The 22,500-nt window shown below is 33.5% G+C and overlaps 1 protein-coding gene, 4 non-coding genes and 4 pseudogenes across 6 annotated transcripts; 4 read left to right on the forward strand and 5 right to left on the reverse strand.

Moving 5' to 3' along the window:
- Positions 1-23: 23 nt before the first annotated feature.
- On the reverse strand, positions 24-3,348 carry LOC125603460 (annotated as a pseudogene).
- An 898-nt stretch (positions 3,349-4,246) lies between these two features.
- On the reverse strand, positions 4,247-4,319 carry TRNAT-UGU. The gene has a single exon. It is a non-coding gene; the product is annotated as a tRNA-Thr (tRNA).
- Positions 4,320-5,874: 1,555 nt separating this feature from the next.
- TRNAF-GAA lies at positions 5,875-5,947 on the forward strand. The gene has a single exon. It is a non-coding gene; the product is annotated as a tRNA-Phe (tRNA).
- A 1,257-nt stretch (positions 5,948-7,204) lies between these two features.
- LOC125603463 lies at positions 7,205-8,466 on the reverse strand (annotated as a pseudogene).
- Positions 8,467-9,978: 1,512 nt separating this feature from the next.
- LOC111204518 (ATP synthase subunit beta, chloroplastic) lies at positions 9,979-12,182 on the reverse strand. Its single transcript, XM_022699483.2, has 2 exons — positions 10,435-12,182; positions 9,979-10,369 (listed from the first exon to the last, which is right to left on the reverse strand). Exons 1-2 carry the CDS (start codon positions 11,912-11,914, stop codon positions 10,023-10,025), a joined length of 1,827 nt encoding a protein of 608 aa, XP_022555204.1. The 5' UTR covers positions 11,915-12,182; the 3' UTR covers positions 9,979-10,022.
- A 1,439-nt stretch (positions 12,183-13,621) lies between these two features.
- LOC125603462 lies at positions 13,622-16,106 on the forward strand (annotated as a pseudogene).
- A 482-nt stretch (positions 16,107-16,588) lies between these two features.
- Positions 16,589-16,661, reverse strand: TRNAF-GAA. The gene has a single exon. It is a non-coding gene; the product is annotated as a tRNA-Phe (tRNA).
- Positions 16,662-18,217: 1,556 nt separating this feature from the next.
- Positions 18,218-18,290, forward strand: TRNAT-UGU. Its single transcript has one exon. It is a non-coding gene; the product is annotated as a tRNA-Thr (tRNA).
- A 1,670-nt stretch (positions 18,291-19,960) lies between these two features.
- LOC125603464 lies at positions 19,961-22,173 on the forward strand (annotated as a pseudogene). The gene has a single exon (XR_007335488.1). The product of XR_007335488.1 is annotated as an uncharacterized LOC125603464 (transcript).
- The last annotated feature ends 327 nt before the right edge of the window (positions 22,174-22,500 follow it).

A 22,500-nucleotide genomic window follows, 5' to 3' on the forward strand; every position in this document is an offset into this window, starting at 1 on the left:
GTCCCTTAGCTATTGTTCTTGAGAAATGACCGGGTTTAGCCCATTCCTCGAAAGAAGTTTTTATGGGATCCCTATCTACCAAAATTTTGACTTCTGGTTCCGGCGAACGAATAATCATTGAGTCCTCCTCTTTCCGGACAACACATACAAAGAAACCCGCCAACAGTCACTCAAATAATTAGTGAACCGATGATAGATGCTTAGAATTTTGTTCTTTCTCTTCTATCTCCCATCTATTCATCCATTTTCTTTAGTTATTCACTAGAGCAATTATGATCTGGAAGTCGATCTGGGGCAAGTGTTCGGATCTATTATGACATATCCATAGGGTGCTCAACGGACCCCCCCCCTTTTTTTTTTTTATTAAAAAGCGTTTTCGCACCTTTACATTAGTATTGGTACACAAATAATTTTTTTTATAACCTAATCTAGTGTATTCATATTTCAATTATAAGTTCCGAAATATAGCCTATTTTTTATGTTTTAAATAGAGGATATTATCCTATTTCAATAACCGCTTATTAGTCATTACTAAGAAACATTCTAGTATTGATATTTAGTCATTTTCAAATCCCTTTTATTCGTTTTAATAGTCGAAAAGAAAAAAATAGAAAAAACTAATAGATATAGATATTATAGATATTCTCATATTCATGTACTACTTATCCCTAGAGAATACCAGATTAAATAGAACGATTTGAGAAAAGGATATAATGAAATTTTTTTCTGGGATTGGTTCTTCTGATAGAAAAAAGAATCTGGTTTATTTGACCGAGAGGGCCAAGAAACTAAAAAACAATTAATTGTAAAAACAAATAAAGATATATTATAGAATAAAAAAAAAAGAAACAAAGAAAAAGTTCTTATTCGAAGCGCCTCGTGATCGTCAACCAATTCTGTGCTTCAATATAATTACCAGGAGTAAGCGTTATAGCCTGTTTCCAATACTCGGCGGCTTGAGCAAACCAAGCCTCCGCCATTTCAGAATCTCCTTGTTGAATGGCCTGTTCTCCACGGTCGGAATAGGCGGGTCAATTCCCTCCCTGAGAACCGTACTTGAGAGTTTCCTACCTCATACGGCTCGACAACCAACTCTTTTGTTTTGGTGTACCAGTTTTTTTCACTTTAACCTACTTTAACTTTATATCTAATTGAATGAGATTTCTTATAGATATTCATTCGGTTTTTCTTGGATTAAACAAAAGAGAGTAATTACATGAGTTTCAAACTTTCGTTTTGATTTAATTAATATATTAATTAATCTAATAATAAGTTTTATCTTTTCTCCTACCTTCAGAAAAAAAAAGGCATGTCCACTGTTATTAGATATTAGAATTTTCTGAAAGGTAACTATCCCGCTTTCATATATAAATTTATATAGAATCGTTGAAAAAGACTTTTTTTCATATCATAAAAAAGAAAAAGACTTACTGTCTTTAGGATCTGATGCTACACCGCTGCTCAATACCTTAGGGGATCCACTCTATTACATAAGTAGATTTCTAAGATTTATCTCATATTATGATATAAATAAACAGCTCTTGTTGTATCGGTCCAAAACCTTTCCAGTTGATCTTTACGGTGCTTCCTCTATCAATTAAATCTTTTTTTATCCATAGAAAATAAAGTATTTAGGCATATCTAGTCTTCACTTCATATTTCGATCCATGAAGTTTATTTATTTGCTACAGCTGATAAAAAATCGTTTTGGACGATGCTTATGTAGAAAGCCTTTTTTTTTTCTAGTATTTCATTGACTAGCTGTTCGTTCTTTTTTTCTATAGTGGAGATAGTCGCACGTAATGACAGATCACAGCCATATTATTAAAAGCTTGTGGTAAAAAGGGGTTTCGTTCTAATGCCCGAAAATAATATTCTAAAGCTTTGGTATGTTCCCCATTACTTGTGTGGATAAGGCCTATATTATAGAGTATATAACTTCGATCATAGGGGTCAATTTCTAGTCGCATAGCTTCATAATAATTCTGTAATGCTTCCGCATAATTTCCTTCAGATTGAGCCGACATCCGTTACGGTCGTCATTCGCTTTAACGAATTCTCCGTTTCAGAACCGTATGTGAGATTTTCATCTCATACGGCTCCTCCTTTAGGTGCATAATGAAAATAATAAATATATGGATATGGAAAAATTTGATGTCATTATGAACTAAGCGGGGCTAATGTTTTTACAAGAAATCCCTAGCCAACCTTCTTGTAAAAGATCTTTTCTTACTACCAAGTGGATTCATATTCATACTAGATAAAAAAAAAAAAGGAAACTCTAACAATTTCTTTGTTCTCAACGCCCCTAAATTTCCAGGAATTAGTCACTTCAACAGTCTTCAATGGTTATACGGGTATCCAAAGTACGGACGAGATGGATGTTTATTGTTCCAACCATTTTAATTAGTCCCAATCCCAAAGAAGAAGAAAGAAAAGGAATCTTTTTGAAGAAAGTTTTCGTGTTGTTGATTTCTCGGCGTAGTGCTTCTTCCCCTGTGCCTCCTATTCGTATATTGTATTAGTCTAGTAGGATTGATCTGTAATACGGGAACCGTAGGTAAAAAACCTTTTGCTCAATACTAGAATTCATAATTGAAGCATCTAAGGCTGCACTAATCGTGGATACATGACAGAAGGGATTGCTTTTTTATATTATAAACTTCACCTTCAAAAGCGTAGATTTTTTTCAATACTCATTTTTTTCTATTCCAAATCGGTGAGAAATAGAAAAAAATGATAATGATAATCAAATCGCACCATCTCTGTAATAAGTAAATGCCTCTTTTTCTCCGGAAGTTGTCGGAATGACTCGTAATAAGATATCGGCTACAATTGTAAAGGTTTTATCAATAAAATTTCCATTTATACGCGATCTTGGCATAGGTAGTAATCCATTCTATAACTCTTTTTATTTCCTTTAACTTTTCTTTTGTGAGAAAATTTTCTCACAAACAAAGGAATTTTATAGTACGAACTAACATAAAAGCGGACTCGTTTTTTATAAAAAAATATTCTATCTACTTCCAATTTTTCTAGATATAAAATCTACATTTCTTTGCTATGGAAAATGCTGGGAAGAGCAAACAAGGGATCCAAACCTCCCTACCAATCTATGATACATGAATAGGAAAAAGATTCCCCGACAAAATCCCTTACCTTGTCCCTTTTTAGTTTTAATCAAAAAAGCGGGCAAAGGGGAGTTGTCCGAACTCTTGTTTTTAGTGATTTTTTTTTACTTCACTTAGGTTTTTTAAGTCTGGCGAGAGTAATATTCTACGACAAGCAATTCATTTATTTTCAAACCGACGCATTTCCTATCTATTATTTGATTGACTAACCCTTCATATTGGAATGTGTGAAGAGTCAGATGGTTTGGCAATTCCTCGGGGGCAGATGACTCAAGAAGATTTTGAACCAAAGTTCTAGAGTTTTGTTCATCCTTCACTGTAATAATATCTCGGGGTTTGCATCGATAACTTGGTATATCAACTATACGACCATTAACTAAAATATGCCCATGGTTAACTAATTGGCGCGCTTGAGGAATAGTCAAAGCCATACCCAACCGAAAAAGGATGTTATCCAAACGCATTTCAAGTAATTGTAATAAAACTTGACCCGTTGACCCCTTAGCTTTTCCGGCGATACGAACATATTTAAGTAATTGGCGTTCTGTAAGACCATAATGAAAACGCAATTTTTGTTTTTCTTCTAAACGAATACGATATTGAGATTTTTTTCCGGAGCGTGATTGGTTTCTAAGATCGCTTCCTGCCCTAGGCCTTTTACTAGTTAGTCCCGGTAAAGCCCCCAGACGGCGTATTTTTTTAAAACGAGGCCCTCGGTAACGTGACATAAAGACTCCTTTTTTTATTGAAATTGTACAAAAACTAAACAAAATTAAAACTGAACTAAATGATAATGATAAATAACGTAAAATCCACTCCAATAAACTATTGGAATACAAAGAGTCAGAAGATATATTCTCTCAATATACAGATTTTTTTTATTGTATATACAATATATATAAATCAATAAATCACAAAAATTTTCCTTTATTTTCTTCATTTATTTTGCCAAGATCTAACCCTTTTACCCCAATATATATTCCTATATGGAAGTTTATATGACATAATATAAATGGCGTGGTAACTCTTGGAAAAAGGTGAAAGAAGTCTTTTCAATCTTATTTTTTTTGAAAGTACATTAAAAATCATGTAAAAAAAATGAAAAACTATGTAAAAGCCGGCTATCGGAATCGAACCGATGACCATCGCATTACAAATGCGATGCTCTAACCTCTGAGCTAAGCGGGCTCAACTAAAATAGTGTATACAAATTCACTAAACTACTAGATCGTATTAATTAACTATTCTATTCATATTTTTCCTTATCTATTTAGAATTCATCATATTTTCGATATTCTAGAACAGAATATAGCTCAAATAAATAGTGACTATCATTAAATAAATAAAACAAAACCTTAATGAATTAATATAATATAGCAATATATCGACTTTCTAATTTTGATTTCATGAGTTTCTAAATAAGAAAATTTTAATTAGACCGGAAAGCTTTTTTTTTAAGTTAAATGATATCTGATTTGAAATTCTTGGTTTTTTTGTTCTAACCTCATGCAATTATTATTATTTGATACTTTTTCTCTTTTTATATTCTTTATTATTTTATAGAATTATTAGAATGAATATTCGAATATTCATTTCGAATATAATTTTTTAGAATTATTCGAATTTCAAATCTACGAAGTAGACTTATAATCTTTTTACATTGCACATTGTAGAATTCTAAGTTTCAATAATGATCATAAATTTCTTTTCATGGAAGTAAAAAAAACGAATCGACCGTTCGACTATTTCTTAAAATTGAAGACAACGATGAGAAAAGGAAGAACATATATATGTTCTCTAATATATAACCATATTGAATTGCAAATACAAAAATGATAGAATCTTTGTTGATTAAACTAAATCAATATGGATGGGGCTAAAAAAAATGCAAGAAGATACCAAAGAAATAAAATAAGTATCTGTATGTAATGAATTCCAAGGTTTCGTCATAAGAAAAAGTGGAAAGACATCATAATGAGATCCTAATCTCAAAGCAAAAAGGGGGATATGGCGGAATTGGTAGACGCTACGGACTTAATTGGATTGAGCCTTGGTATGGAAACCTACTAAGTGATAACTTTCAAATTCAGAGAAACCCTGGAATTAACAATGGGCAATCCTGAGCCAAATCCTGGGTTACGCGAACAAACCAGAGTTTAGAAAGCGGGATAGGTGCAGAGACTCAATGGAAGCTGTTCTAACAAATGGAGTTCAATCCCTTGTGTTGAATCAAACGATTCACTTCATAGTCTGATAGATCCTTGGTGGAACTTATTAATCGGACGAGAATAAAGATAGAGTCCCATTCTACATGTCAATACTGACAACAATGAAATTTATAGTAAGATGAAAATCCGTTGACTTTTAAAATCGTGAGGGTTCAAGTCCCTCTATCCCCAACCCTACTCCCTAAAAAAGTCTGTTTGACACCTTACCCTTTTTTTAGTTATTCAAGAATTCATTGATCTTTTTTCATTCATCCGACACTTTTACAAACTCGAATTTCTTTTCTTATTATATACAAGTCTTGTGGGATATATCATACATATACAAATGAGAAAGAACTATCGATTTGAATTATTTCGAATCTAAATAATTTTTCATTCTAAAACTTAGAAAGTCTTCTTTTCGAAGATCCAATAAATTCCCGGTCCAAAACTTTTTTCATTTACTACTTTTGCGTTTCTTTTAATTGACATAGACCTAAGTCATCTCATAAAATGAGAATGATACTTCGGTAATGGCCGGGATAGCTCAGTTGGTAGAGCAGAGGACTGAAAATCCTCGTGTCACCAGTTCAAATCTGGTTCTTGGCATAGGGCAGAGGACTGAAAATCCTCGTGCCACCAGTTCAAATCTGGTTCTTGGCATAGGATTGATTAATTTTGATAAGTTTATAGTCTTCAAATTAAACGTATCTTTAGTAAAAAAAGTGCAATAATCCTTTATCCCCCTCTCTTTTTTGTTCATGTTGTGGATCCATCCGTTCAAAAAAAATGTATAAGACTTTATACCTAATACATATTCGAAAGGAAAGTTCTGGTTGAAAGAATAAAAAAAAGTAAAAAAAAAAGATCTATATCTATCTATCTATATCTATCTATCTATATCTATCTATAGTATCTATCGTTGAAGGGCAAAAATACCCCCAAGATTCATTAGATTAGATACAATAGAAATAGAATTTTAACCCCCCCATTTATTGTATTGCTTTCCAATCTTATTTATTCATTCCCAGTTATGTGACTAAAGTTGACTAAGTTATGTGCGCGATACAAAGTTCATAATGCAGAACTCTTTTTTTTTTTTTAGTTCATCCTATTGGCTCGGCTTTTAGGAAAAAAGTATCTTTCAAATTGGAGATTAAGCTATCTATAATAATATGAATAAGACCTTAATTCTTCTGTTTGTTTGATCTAAAAACGACTCGAATTCAAAATATTCCGCGAAGGTCCGTAGTTGTAGAAACTAAGACTCATTTTTATCATTCAAATTTTTTATCATTCAATAAGCATCTTGTATTTCATAAAAATTGGGGGCAATATAATCCTTACGTAAAGGCCACCCTATCCAACTTTCGGGCATTAAGATCCGTTTCAGCCGCGGATGGCTATCATAAGTGATTCCTAACATATCATAAGATTCCCGTTCTTGAAAATCCGTACTTTTCCAAACCCAGAAAACAGATGGAATTCTGGGATTACTCCTGTGAGTAAATACTTTTATGCAAACTTCTTCCGCTTGATTGACACCATATTCTATTCTCGTAAGATGATACACACTGGCTAAGAGGCCACCTGGTGCCACATCATAGGCACATTGGGAACGTAAATAATTGTAACCATATACATATAAAATTACAGCAATAGAATGCCAATCTTCGGGCTTTATTTGTAAAGTCTCTATTCCTTGGTAATCGAAGCCCAACGATCTATGAACCAGCCCGCGTTTGGCTAGCCAAACGGACAAAGTGCCCTGCATCTTTTTTATTTCCCCCACACCTTTTTTATATAAATTTAAGTATTTCACATTTACCATGAGTTCTAATTTATGAAGATTTTTTTCTTATTCTCTCAAATCCTCCCTAATTCACTAATTCGTGGGAAGATACTGGGCTTTTGTATTTAAAAAATGTTTCAGTAGAGATCTCTGAAGTAGATGATGGTGGATAGAGTAATTCTTGATCATAATTTCCAGTCTGTGTACTGCGTACAACAAAAAACTTGTGATTGGTAGTAAAACACCGATTACCCCGTTGAGGTCTAATTCGATCCTTATAGATTTCTCTAGCTATTTTCTTACGAAGCTTTGTTATAGCGTCTATAACAGCCTCTGGTTTAGGTGGACAACCCGGCAAATAGACATCTACAGGAATTAGCTTATCAACCCCTCGAACAGTACTATAAGAATCGGTACTGAACATCCCCCCTGTAATTGTACACGCTCCCATAGCAATAACATACTTTGGTTCAGGCATTTGTTCATATAATCTCACTAAAGAAGGAGCCATTTTCATTGTTACTGTACCTGCTGTTAAAATAAGGTCCGCCTGTCTAGGACTTGATCTTGGTACTAGCCCATAACGATCAAAGTCAAATCGGGAGCCTATTAATGAGGCAAATTCAATAAAACAACAACTGGTACCATAAAGAAGCGGCCATAGGCTGGAAAGTCTTGACCAATTTGAAAGATCATTTAACGTAGTTGAAATAACTGAGTTTTTTGTTGTTCGATCAAGTACGGGAAACTTAATGGAATTCATAATTGTTTCAATGGTTTTTTTTTACTTTTTTTTTATTGTTATTGTACAAGTATTCAGGAAACGAACTAAGACCATTCCAACGCTCCTTTTCGCCATGCATAAACTAAACCAAGAATTAGGATAAGCACGAAAATGAAAGCTTCTATAAAAGCGGATACCCCTAGTACATCGAAACTCATTGCCCACGGATACAGAAAAACGGTTTCAACATCAAAAACAACAAAAACTAGAGCAAACATATAATAACGGATTCTAAATTGTAACCAAGCATCCCCGATCGGTTCTATACCTGATTCATAACTAGAAAGTTTCTCCGGCCCCTTCGTAATTGGAGATAAAACCCCGGAAATTAGAAATGCCAAAACAGGAATAGCACTTGATATTATTAAAAATGCCCAGAAAATATCATATTCGTAAAGCAGAAACATAGACGAACTCCTATGAATGTGGAAAAAATACCCGCTTAGTCAATTCCAATCGGAGTGGATTGGGCAAGGTATATATAACTCTTGCGTCAAAACAAAAATTCAGGTTAATCGAATCATTTATTTTCGTTTGGTTGCTGTGGTAGACGTCTCCTTTTAAGATTTATTGATTGTAATCTTATTTTCAGTACACTTATTACTTAATATTTCCATGTTTCTATTACTAATAGTTTCTCATATTAATAATATAATATTAATATGATTAATAACTAGTAATTTTTTTTATTTCTGTTTCTTAAATTTGCTTTATGTTTTATTTAAAAATAAAACAAATTGATAAAAATATCTTCGTTTTTAAAATTATGACGTATCAAAAAATCCACTTACGACTATGAAAATGAATGAATAAAAAACGTTTATTCTAAATTATAAGTATCTATCTAGATATATCGATAGATAGTGATTGGATCCACTGAAATCAAATTTGGTTTTCCGTTTTATTCTGAACGACCCCCAGGACTTATGGTTTAGGGTCTGGGAGTTTTTTTTATGAACCAACAAATTGAAAGTAACCAGTTAGAAATAAAGAATACAATAATAAGTCAAAAATTATCCAATTATTTGGATTTGAATGTCATTTATTAGAATAAATTTATTAGTTAGGGCTATACGGATTCGAACCGTAGACCTGCTCGGTAAAAGAGCTCGAACTTATTATTATCAAAATGATTCGAACTCTTTCAAAGACCCAACATGCATTTTTTTTTGCATTGGGCTCTTTCATTAACTGATAGAAAGATCAGTTAGTCTACCATATTTTTTCTTAAAAAAAAAGATAAGAAATGGTTCCAAGTACTCTGATTGATTATTTTTTAATTCTAATACAATACAGAATAACTACCAAAGTGTTTCAAAGAAGGGTTCTCTTGACGTAGGTTTGCTTTTGGTCTAGATCAACTTAAGTTAAATATAGTCTCTAACATCCTGATTAAAAAATCAAATATGAAACTTGCTACACCTTAAGGTTCATAGGACGAAAAGATCATTTTTGAGTTCCTTATACTCATTCTGCCTAGCATTAAGTAGACTGGGTATTCACCCTATCAATATCTCAAATCAATGATGGGTTCTATTAATTCCCTACCGAAATGGGGTACTTTAATAGGACCTAATGTCAGGCTATTGTTCTCCTCTTTTTCCTAAAAAAAAGTCATGGAGTAAGACATCGATTTATTAATAAGATCAATCAATTGGTTTGATTGCGTGATGGACTCCTCTGAAAAACTTTGGCGCACGTGTAAACGAGGTGCTCTACCTAACTGAGCTATAGCCCTTGTGTTTATGATCCACATTTTATCTTATCATGTAGATAATTTCTTGTCAAGATTAATATTATATGATCGAACATTATATCTCTTTCATCTCGTTGTTTATTGGTATTGCTTAGAAATAATATTGGATTTATAATCCTATCGATGTGATAAGTATCCCCGTGCCTTCTCTTTACGATGATAAATAACCTACTTAACTCAGTGGTTAGAGTATTGCTTTCATACGGCAGGAGTCATTGGTTCAAATCCAATAGTAGGTATAACTTATTAGACACCATGATCAATGGTGTCTAATAAGTTTTTGTAGCCAGCTTTTTTTTTTTTTTTTCTCGCTTTTGGATCCTATTTTTTTATACGTCAGCTAGTTACAAAATCAAATCGTATTGAGAGCCTCGACGCGTGTCCGAGCTCGTCTGAGAGCTAGATTAGCCTCAATTGTTTGTCTCTTGCCTTCAGCTTTTCTCAAGTTCGCCTCTGCTATTTCAAGAGTTTGCTGAGCTTCTTGTGGATCAATGTCACTATTCTTCTCTGCATCATTTACTAAAATAGTAATTTCATTATTGCCTATTCTAGCAAAACCGCCCATCAGAGCCATTGTTAACCATTGGTTATTAAGGCGTATTTTCAAAATACCTATATCAACAGCTGTGGCAATCGGCGCGTGATTTGGTAATACGCCAATTTGTCCACTATTAGTAGATAAAATGATTTCTTTTACTTCTGAATCCCAAACAATTCGATTCGGAGTCAGTACACAAAGATTTAAGGTCATTTCTTCAATTTACTCTCCATTTCTAAGTTCGTAGCCTTCGCAGTAGCTTCATCGATGTTACCCACTAAGTAAAAGGCCTGTTCAGGAAGAGAATCAAATTCTCCGGAAAGGATCAAATTAAACCCTCTAATTGTTTCCGCTAGCCCAACATATTTTCCCGGAGAACCTGTAAATACTTCTGCTACGAAAAAAGGTTGTGATAAGAAACGCTCAATCTTTCGTGCTCTTGCGACGGTTAAGCGATCCTCTTCGGATAATTCGTCCAACCCCAGGATAGCTATAATGTCCTGAAGCTCCTTGTAACGTTGTAAAGTTTGCTTTACTTGTTGCGCAGTTTCATAATGTTCCTCGCCAACGATTCGAGGTTGTAGCATAGTTGACGTTGAATCTAAAGGATCTACCGCTGGATAGATACCTTTAGCAGCTAATCCTCTTGATAGTACGGTAGTCGCATCTAAATGTGCAAATGTGGTGGCAGGAGCAGGGTCAGTCAAATCGTCTGCAGGTACATAAACTGCTTGAATAGAGGTTATGGACCCTTTTTTCGTAGAAGTAATTCTTTCTTGTAAAGAACCCATTTCGGTACTAAGGGTGGGTTGGTAACCCACAGCAGAAGGCATTCTACCCAATAAAGCGGATACCTCGGATCCTGCTTGTACAAAACGGAAGATATTGTCGATAAATAGAAGTACGTCTTGCTCATTAACATCTCGGAAATATTCTGCCATAGTTAAGGCAGTCAGACCAACTCTCATACGAGCTCCCGGCGGTTCATTCATCTGACCGTAGACTAGGGCTACTTTGGAGTCCGCAAGGTTTAGTTCATTAATGACTCCAGATTCTTTCATTTCCATGTAAAGATCATTTCCTTCACGAGTTCGTTCGCCTACTCCACCAAATACGGATACACCACCATGAGCTTTGGCAATGTTGTTGATCAATTCCATAATTAGTACTGTTTTACCCACGCCAGCCCCACCGAATAGTCCGATTTTTCCCCCACGACGATAAGGGGCCAAAAGATCTACTACTTTAATTCCTGTTTCAAAAATAGATAAGGTTGTATCTAAGTCTATAAAAGCAGGCGCGGATTTATGGATAGGAGATGTTGTGAGAGTATCGACAGGACCTAAATTATCAACAGGTTCCCCAAGTACATTGAAAATTCGTCCTAGAGTCGCTCCGCCGACTGGAACACTTAGAGGATTTCCCATATCAACCACGTCCATCCCTCTCTTTAAACCCTCGGTCGCGCTCATAGCTACAGCTCTAACTCGGTTGTTTCCTAATAATTGCTGTACTTCACAAGTCACATTAATTTCTTGACCAAGCGTATCTCGACCCTTAACCACCAGAGCATTGTAAATATTAGGCATCTTGCCCGGGGGAAAGGCTACATCCAGTACCGGACCAATGATTTGGGCAATACGTCCCAGGTTGTTTTTTTCACGTATTGAAACCGCTGGATCCGAAGTAGTAGGATTTATTCTCATAATAAAAAATATGTTCAATTTTGTTGCGAAATTTTTCGAATACAGAAAAAATCTTCGATAGTAAATTCATTGGTTAATTCAATAATAAATGGGAGTAAGCACTCGATTTCATTGGTACCACCCAAGCGAATATGCAATTCAATTTTTTACTTAATTAAATTTCAATGAAGGAATAGTCGTTTTCAAGCTCAACTAACCAAAACCTAGTTTTAAAATAAAAAATATATGAATAAAAAAAATTTTTGTGGAAAGTCTTTGATTTATTTGTCATAATAGGCAAGACTTTGTTTTATCTAGCCAATTCCGAAATGGAACTCTATTTATGATTCATTATTTCGATCTCATTAGCTTTTTTTTTTCATATTTTCATTTTAGCATATCCGGTTATGCGTCCCATCGATATCAACCCCCCCTTGTTTTTCATTTTCATGGATGAATTCCGCATATTGTCATATCTAGGATTTACATATACAACATATATTACTGTCAAGAGTGATTTTATTAGATGATTCCGTACTACAATTTGGTGGCGGAACTTTAGGCCACCCTTGGGGAAATGCACCGGGTGCCGTAGCTAACCGAGTAGCTCTAGAAGCATGTGTACAAGCTCGTAATGAGGGACGTGATCTTGCAGTCGAGGGTAATGAAATTATCCGTGAGGCTTGCAAATGGAGTCCTGAACTAGCTGCTGCTTGTGAAGTATGGAAGGAGATCACATTTAACTTCCCAACCATCGATAAATTAGATGGCCAAGACTAGAAATTAGATTAGTAATTCACGTCCGTTTTATTAGTTTAATTGCAATTAAACTCGGCTCAATCTTTTTTTTACTAAAAGGATTGAGCCGAGTTTATCTAGTGTATATACTGTTTTTGATAGATACATACTTAATCTAGATATACAAAATCTGAAAAAAAAAGAAGATTAAACACAACTACACTTTTGTATTGTAGTGTCCACAAGAAATTCTATACGAAATATGGATTCTTAGGATTTTTTTATTCTTTTTTTAAGTTTCGTGTCAGGGCTTGAACCAAGTATCCCCACTTCTTCTACCCATTCTGCATGTTGTCCTTTTCTTTTCATTCCGTATTGGAATAAAAACCTTTTTTTTATATTAGTATACGAGATTTTACTAAAAAAGTTCTTCATATCGTTATATTCATAAGCGAAGAACAAATATTTCTTTTTTTTAATGAGAATTTTACACAATATAAGAAAATCCTTATTTTCATTTAGAATTGAAATTTATTAATTTCAATTGCTTTTACTTAATAATCTTAGCAATTAGCAATTGCATTGACATGCTTTGCTTACTCTGAATAGAAAATGAACTATTCAAATTTTGTTTTTTGCATTTTTCAATTTTTTCATTGAATGACTATTCATCTATTGTTATTTTATTTTCATGTAAATAGAGGCCAGAAGCTCTATGGAAAAATCGTGGTTCAATTTGATGTTTTCTAAGGGAGAATTGGAATACAGAGGCGAGCTAAGTAAAGCAATGGATAGTTTTGCTCCTATTGAAAAGACTACTATAAGTAAAGACCGGTTTATATATGATATGGATAAAAACTTTTATGGTTGGGGTGAGCGTTCTAGTTATTACAATAATGTTGATCTTTTAGTTAACTCCAAGGACATTCGGAATTTCATATCGGATGACACCTTTTTTGTTAGGGATAGTAATAAAAATAGTGATGGATAATTTTTGACTTATTATTGTATTCTTTATTTCTAACTGGTTACTTTCAATTTGTTGGTTCATAAAAAAAACTCCCAGACCCTAAACCATAAGTCCTGGGGGTCGTTCAGAATAAAACGGAAAACCAAATTTGATTTCAGTGGATCCAATCACTATCTATCGATATATCTAGATAGATACTTATAATTTAGAATAAACGTTTTTTATTCATTCATTTTCATAGTCGTAAGTGGATTTTTTGATACGTCATAATTTTAAAAACGAAGATATTTTTATCAATTTGTTTTATTTTTAAATAAAACATAAAGCAAATTTAAGAAACAGAAATAAAAAAAATTACTAGTTATTAATCATATTAATATTATATTATTAATATGAGAAACTATTAGTAATAGAAACATGGAAATATTAAGTAATAAGTGTACTGAAAATAAGATTACAATCAATAAATCTTAAAAGGAGACGTCTACCACAGCAACCAAACGAAAATAAATGATTCGATTAACCTGAATTTTTGTTTTGACGCAAGAGTTATATATACCTTGCCCAATCCACTCCGATTGGAATTGACTAAGCGGGTATTTTTTCCACATTCATAGGAGTTCGTCTATGTTTCTGCTTTACGAATATGATATTTTCTGGGCATTTTTAATAATATCAAGTGCTATTCCTGTTTTGGCATTTCTAATTTCCGGGGTTTTATCTCCAATTACGAAGGGGCCGGAGAAACTTTCTAGTTATGAATCAGGTATAGAACCGATCGGGGATGCTTGGTTACAATTTAGAATCCGTTATTATATGTTTGCTCTAGTTTTTGTTGTTTTTGATGTTGAAACCGTTTTTCTGTATCCGTGGGCAATGAGTTTCGATGTACTAGGGGTATCCGCTTTTATAGAAGCTTTCATTTTCGTGCTTATCCTAATTCTTGGTTTAGTTTATGCATGGCGAAAAGGAGCGTTGGAATGGTCTTAGTTCGTTTCCTGAATACTTGTACAATAACAATCAAAAAAAAGTAAAAAAAAACCATTGAAACAATTATGAATTCCATTAAGTTTCCCGTACTTGATCGAACAACAAAAAACTCAGTTATTTCAACTACGTTAAATGATCTTTCAAATTGGTCAAGACTTTCCAGCCTATGGCCGCTTCTTTATGGTACCAGTTGTTGTTTTATTGAATTTGCCTCATTAATAGGCTCCCGATTTGACTTTGATCGTTATGGGCTAGTACCAAGATCAAGTCCTAGACAGGCGGACCTTATTTTAACAGCAGGTACAGTAACAATGAAAATGGCTCCTTCTTTAGTGAGATTATATGAACAAATGCCTGAACCAAAGTATGTTATTGCTATGGGAGCGTGTACAATTACAGGGGGGATGTTCAGTACCGATTCTTATAGTACTGTTCGAGGGGTTGATAAGCTAATTCCTGTAGATGTCTATTTGCCGGGTTGTCCACCTAAACCAGAGGCTGTTATAGACGCTATAACAAAGCTTCGTAAGAAAATAGCTAGAGAAATCTATAAGGATCGAATTAGACCTCAACGGGGTAATCGGTGTTTTACTACCAATCACAAGTTTTTTGTTGTACGCAGTACACAGACTGGAAATTATGATCAAGAATTACTCTATCCACCATCATCTACTTCAGAGATCTCTACTGAAACATTTTTTAAATACAAAAGCCCAGTATCTTCCCACGAATTAGTGAATTAGGGAGGATTTGAGAGAATAAGAAAAAAATCTTCATAAATTAGAACTCATGGTAAATGTGAAATACTTAAATTTATATAAAAAAGGTGTGGGGGAAATAAAAAAGATGCAGGGCACTTTGTCCGTTTGGCTAGCCAAACGCGGGCTGGTTCATAGATCGTTGGGCTTCGATTACCAAGGAATAGAGACTTTACAAATAAAGCCCGAAGATTGGCATTCTATTGCTGTAATTTTATATGTATATGGTTACAATTATTTACGTTCCCAATGTGCCTATGATGTGGCACCAGGTGGCCTCTTAGCCAGTGTGTATCATCTTACGAGAATAGAATATGGTGTCAATCAAGCGGAAGAAGTTTGCATAAAAGTATTTACTCACAGGAGTAATCCCAGAATTCCATCTGTTTTCTGGGTTTGGAAAAGTACGGATTTTCAAGAACGGGAATCTTATGATATGTTAGGAATCACTTATGATAGCCATCCGCGGCTGAAACGGATCTTAATGCCCGAAAGTTGGATAGGGTGGCCTTTACGTAAGGATTATATTGCCCCCAATTTTTATGAAATACAAGATGCTTATTGAATGATAAAAAATTTGAATGATAAAAATGAGTCTTAGTTTCTACAACTACGGACCTTCGCGGAATATTTTGAATTCGAGTCGTTTTTAGATCAAACAAACAGAAGAATTAAGGTCTTATTCATATTATTATAGATAGCTTAATCTCCAATTTGAAAGATACTTTTTTCCTAAAAGCCGAGCCAATAGGATGAACTAAAAAAAAAAAAAAGAGTTCTGCATTATGAACTTTGTATCGCGCACATAACTTAGTCAACTTTAGTCACATAACTGGGAATGAATAAATAAGATTGGAAAGCAATACAATAAATGGGGGGGTTAAAATTCTATTTCTATTGTATCTAATCTAATGAATCTTGGGGGTATTTCTGCCCTTCAACGATAGATACTATAGATAGATATAGATAGATAGATATAGATAGATATAGATCTTTTTTTTTACTTTTTTTTATTCTTTCAACCAGAACTTTCCTTTCGAATATGTATTAGGTATAAAGTCTTATACATTTTTTTTGAACGGATGGATCCACAACATGAACAAAAAAGAGAGGGGGATAAAGGATTATTGCACTTTTTTTACTAAAGATACGTTTAATTTGAAGACTATAAACTTATCAAAATTAATCAATCCTATGCCAAGAACCAGATTTGAACTGGTGCAAGGATTTTCAGTCCTATGCCAAGAACCAGATTTGAACTGGTGACACGAGGATTTTCAGTCCTCTGCTCTACCAACTGAGCTATCCCGGCCATTACCGAAGTATCATTCTCATTTTATGAGATGACTTAGGTCTATGTCAATTAAAAGAAACGCAAAAGTAGTAAATGAAAAAAGTTTTGGACCGGGAATTTATTGGATCTTCGAAAAGAAGACTTTCTAAGTTTTAGAATGAAAAATTATTTAGATTCGAAATAATTCAAATCGATAGTTCTTTCTCATTTGTATATGTATGATATATCCCACAAGACTTGTATATAATAAGAAAAGAAATTCGAGTTTGTAAAAGTGTCGGATGAATGAAAAAAGATCAATGAATTCTTGAATAACTAAAAAAAGGGTAAGGTGTCAAACAGACTTTTTTAGGGAGTAGGGTTGGGGATAGAGGGACTTGAACCCTCACGATTTTAAAAGTCAACGGATTTTCATCTTACTATAAATTTCATTGTTGTCAGTATTGACATGTAGAATGGGACTCTATCTTTATTCTCGTCCGATTAATAAGTTCCACCAAGGATCTATCAGACTATGAAGTGAATCGTTTGATTCAACACAAGGGATTGAACTCCATTTGTTAGAACAGCTTCCATTGAGTCTCTGCACCTATCCCGCTTTCTAAACTCTGGTTTGTTCGCGTAACCCAGGATTTGGCTCAGGATTGCCCATTGTTAATTCCAGGGTTTCTCTGAATTTGAAAGTTATCACTTAGTAGGTTTCCATACCAAGGCTCAATCCAATTAAGTCCGTAGCGTCTACCAATTCCGCCATATCCCCCTTTTTGCTTTGAGATTAGGATCTCATTATGATGTCTTTCCACTTTTTCTTATGACGAAACCTTGGAATTCATTACATACAGATACTTATTTTATTTCTTTGGTATCTTCTTGCATTTTTTTTAGCCCCATCCATATTGATTTAGTTTAATCAACAAAGATTCTATCATTTTTGTATTTGCAATTCAATATGGTTATATATTAGAGAACATATATATGTTCTTCCTTTTCTCATCGTTGTCTTCAATTTTAAGAAATAGTCGAACGGTCGATTCGTTTTTTTTACTTCCATGAAAAGAAATTTATGATCATTATTGAAACTTAGAATTCTACAATGTGCAATGTAAAAAGATTATAAGTCTACTTCGTAGATTTGAAATTCGAATAATTCTAAAAAAGTATATTCGAAATGAATATTCGAATATTCATTCTAATAATTCTATAAAATAATAAAGAATATAAAAAGAGAAAAAGTATCAAATAATAATAATTGCATGAGGTTAGAACAAAAAAACCAAGAATTTCAAATCAGATATCATTTAACTTTAAAAAAAAAGCTTTCCGGTCTAATTAAAATTTTCTTATTTAGAAACTCATGAAATCAAAATTAGAAAGTCGATATATTGCTATATTATATTAATTCATTAAGGTTTTGTTTTATTTATTTAATGATAGTCACTATTTATTTGAGCTATATTCTGTTCTAGAATATCGAAAATATGATGAATTCTAAATAGATAAGGAAAAATATGAATAGAATAGTTAATTAATACGATCTAGTAGTTTAGTGAATTTGTATACACTATTTTAGTTGAGCCCGCTTAGCTCAGAGGTTAGAGCATCGCATTTGTAATGCGATGGTCATCGGTTCGATTCCGATAGCCGGCTTTTACATAGTTTTTCATTTTTTTTACATGATTTTTAATGTACTTTCAAAAAAAATAAGATTGAAAAGACTTCTTTCACCTTTTTCCAAGAGTTACCACGCCATTTATATTATGTCATATAAACTTCCATATAGGAATATATATTGGGGTAAAAGGGTTAGATCTTGGCAAAATAAATGAAGAAAATAAAGGAAAATTTTTGTGATTTATTGATTTATATATATTGTATATACAATAAAAAAAATCTGTATATTGAGAGAATATATCTTCTGACTCTTTGTATTCCAATAGTTTATTGGAGTGGATTTTACGTTATTTATCATTATCATTTAGTTCAGTTTTAATTTTGTTTAGTTTTTGTACAATTTCAATAAAAAAAGGAGTCTTTATGTCACGTTACCGAGGGCCTCGTTTTAAAAAAATACGCCGTCTGGGGGCTTTACCGGGACTAACTAGTAAAAGGCCTAGGGCAGGAAGCGATCTTAGAAACCAATCACGCTCCGGAAAAAAATCTCAATATCGTATTCGTTTAGAAGAAAAACAAAAATTGCGTTTTCATTATGGTCTTACAGAACGCCAATTACTTAAATATGTTCGTATCGCCGGAAAAGCTAAGGGGTCAACGGGTCAAGTTTTATTACAATTACTTGAAATGCGTTTGGATAACATCCTTTTTCGGTTGGGTATGGCTTTGACTATTCCTCAAGCGCGCCAATTAGTTAACCATGGGCATATTTTAGTTAATGGTCGTATAGTTGATATACCAAGTTATCGATGCAAACCCCGAGATATTATTACAGTGAAGGATGAACAAAACTCTAGAACTTTGGTTCAAAATCTTCTTGAGTCATCTGCCCCCGAGGAATTGCCAAACCATCTGACTCTTCACACATTCCAATATGAAGGGTTAGTCAATCAAATAATAGATAGGAAATGCGTCGGTTTGAAAATAAATGAATTGCTTGTCGTAGAATATTACTCTCGCCAGACTTAAAAAACCTAAGTGAAGTAAAAAAAAATCACTAAAAACAAGAGTTCGGACAACTCCCCTTTGCCCGCTTTTTTGATTAAAACTAAAAAGGGACAAGGTAAGGGATTTTGTCGGGGAATCTTTTTCCTATTCATGTATCATAGATTGGTAGGGAGGTTTGGATCCCTTGTTTGCTCTTCCCAGCATTTTCCATAGCAAAGAAATGTAGATTTTATATCTAGAAAAATTGGAAGTAGATAGAATATTTTTTTATAAAAAACGAGTCCGCTTTTATGTTAGTTCGTACTATAAAATTCCTTTGTTTGTGAGAAAATTTTCTCACAAAAGAAAAGTTAAAGGAAATAAAAAGAGTTATAGAATGGATTACTACCTATGCCAAGATCGCGTATAAATGGAAATTTTATTGATAAAACCTTTACAATTGTAGCCGATATCTTATTACGAGTCATTCCGACAACTTCCGGAGAAAAAGAGGCATTTACTTATTACAGAGATGGTGCGATTTGATTATCATTATCATTTTTTTCTATTTCTCACCGATTTGGAATAGAAAAAAATGAGTATTGAAAAAAATCTACGCTTTTGAAGGTGAAGTTTATAATATAAAAAAGCAATCCCTTCTGTCATGTATCCACGATTAGTGCAGCCTTAGATGCTTCAATTATGAATTCTAGTATTGAGCAAAAGGTTTTTTACCTACGGTTCCCGTATTACAGATCAATCCTACTAGACTAATACAATATACGAATAGGAGGCACAGGGGAAGAAGCACTACGCCGAGAAATCAACAACACGAAAACTTTCTTCAAAAAGATTCCTTTTCTTTCTTCTTCTTTGGGATTGGGACTAATTAAAATGGTTGGAACAATAAACATCCATCTCGTCCGTACTTTGGATACCCGTATAACCATTGAAGACTGTTGAAGTGACTAATTCCTGGAAATTTAGGGGCGTTGAGAACAAAGAAATTGTTATAGTTTCCTTTTTTTTTTTATCTAGTATGAATATGAATCCACTTGGTAGTAAGAAAAGATCTTTTACAAGAAGGTTGGCTAGGGATTTCTTGTAAAAACATTAGCCCCGCTTAGTTCATAATGACATCAAATTTTTCCATATCCATATATTTATTATTTTCATTATGCACCTAAAGGAGGAGCCGTATGAGATGAAAATCTCACATACGGTTCTGAAACGGAGAATTCGTTAAAGCGAATGACGACCGTAACGGATGTCGGCTCAATCTGAAGGAAATTATGCGGAAGCATTACAGAATTATTATGAAGCTATGCGACTAGAAATTGACCCCTATGATCGAAGTTATATACTCTATAATATAGGCCTTATCCACACAAGTAATGGGGAACATACCAAAGCTTTAGAATATTATTTTCGGGCATTAGAACGAAACCCCTTTTTACCACAAGCTTTTAATAATATGGCTGTGATCTGTCATTACGTGCGACTATCTCCACTATAGAAAAAAAGAACGAACAGCTAGTCAATGAAATACTAGAAAAAAAAAAAGGCTTTCTACATAAGCATCGTCCAAAACGATTTTTTATCAGCTGTAGCAAATAAATAAACTTCATGGATCGAAATATGAAGTGAAGACTAGATATGCCTAAATACTTTATTTTCTATGGATAAAAAAAGATTTAATTGATAGAGGAAGCACCGTAAAGATCAACTGGAAAGGTTTTGGACCGATACAACAAGAGCTGTTTATTTATATCATAATATGAGATAAATCTTAGAAATCTACTTATGTAATAGAGTGGATCCCCTAAGGTATTGAGCAGCGGTGTAGCATCAGATCCTAAAGACAGTAAGTCTTTTTCTTTTTTATGAAGTATGAAAAAAAGTCTTTTTCAACGATTCTATATAAATTTATATATGAAAGCGGGATAGTTACCTTTCAGAAAATTCTAATATCTAATAACAGTGGACATGCCTTTTTTTTTCTGAAGGTAGGAGAAAAGATAAAACTTATTATTAGATTAATTAATATATTAATTAAATCAAAACGAAAGTTTGAAACTCATGTAATTACTCTCTTTTGTTTAATCCAAGAAAAACCGAATGAATATCTATAAGAAATCTCATTCAATTAGATATAAAGTTAAAGTAGGTTAAAGTGAAAAAAACTGGTACACCAAAACAAAAGAGTTGGTTGTCGAGCCGTATGAGGTAGGAAACTCTCAAGTACGGTTCTCAGGGAGGGAATTGACCCGCCTATTCCGACCGTGGAGAACAGGCCATTCAACAAGGAGATTCTGAAATGGCGGAGGCTTGGTTTGCTCAAGCCGCCGAGTATTGGAAACAGGCTATAACGCTTACTCCTGGTAATTATATTGAAGCACAGAATTGGTTGACGATCACGAGGCGCTTCGAATAAGAACTTTTTCTTTGTTTCTTTTTTTTTTATTCTATAATATATCTTTATTTGTTTTTACAATTAATTGTTTTTTAGTTTCTTGGCCCTCTCGGTCAAATAAACCAGATTCTTTTTTCTATCAGAAGAACCAATCCCAGAAAAAAATTTCATTATATCCTTTTCTCAAATCGTTCTATTTAATCTGGTATTCTCTAGGGATAAGTAGTACATGAATATGAGAATATCTATAATATCTATATCTAGTTTTTTCTATTTTTTTCTTTTCGACTATTAAAACGAATAAAAGGGATTTGAAAATGACTAAATATCAATACTAGAATGTTTCTTAGTAATGACTAATAAGCGGTTATTGAAATAGGATAATATCCTCTATTTAAAACATAAAAAATAGGCTATATTTCGGAACTTATAATTGAAATATGAATACACTAGATTAGGTTATAAAAAAAAATTATTTGTGTACCAATACTAATGTAAAGGTGCGAAAACGCTTTTTAATAAAAAAAAAAAGGGGGGGGGTCCGTTGAGCACCCTATGGATATGTCATAATAGATCCGAACACTTGCCCCAGATCGACTTCCAGATCATAATTGCTCTAGTGAATAACTAAAGAAAATGGATGAATAGATGGGAGATAGAAGAGAAAGAACAAAATTCTAAGCATCTATCATCGGTTCACTAATTATTTGAGTGACTGTTGGCGGGTTTCTTTGTATGTGTTGTCCGGAAAGAGGAGGACTCAATGATTATTCGTTCGCCGGAACCAGAAGTCAAAATTTTGGTAGATAGGGATCCCATAAAAACTTCTTTCGAGGAATGGGCTAA

The sequence above is a fragment of the Brassica napus genome, unplaced genomic scaffold, assembly GCF_020379485.1.
Source record: "Brassica napus cultivar Da-Ae unplaced genomic scaffold, Da-Ae ScsIHWf_333;HRSCAF=532, whole genome shotgun sequence".
NCBI lineage: Eukaryota > Viridiplantae > Streptophyta > Magnoliopsida > Brassicales > Brassicaceae > Brassica > Brassica napus.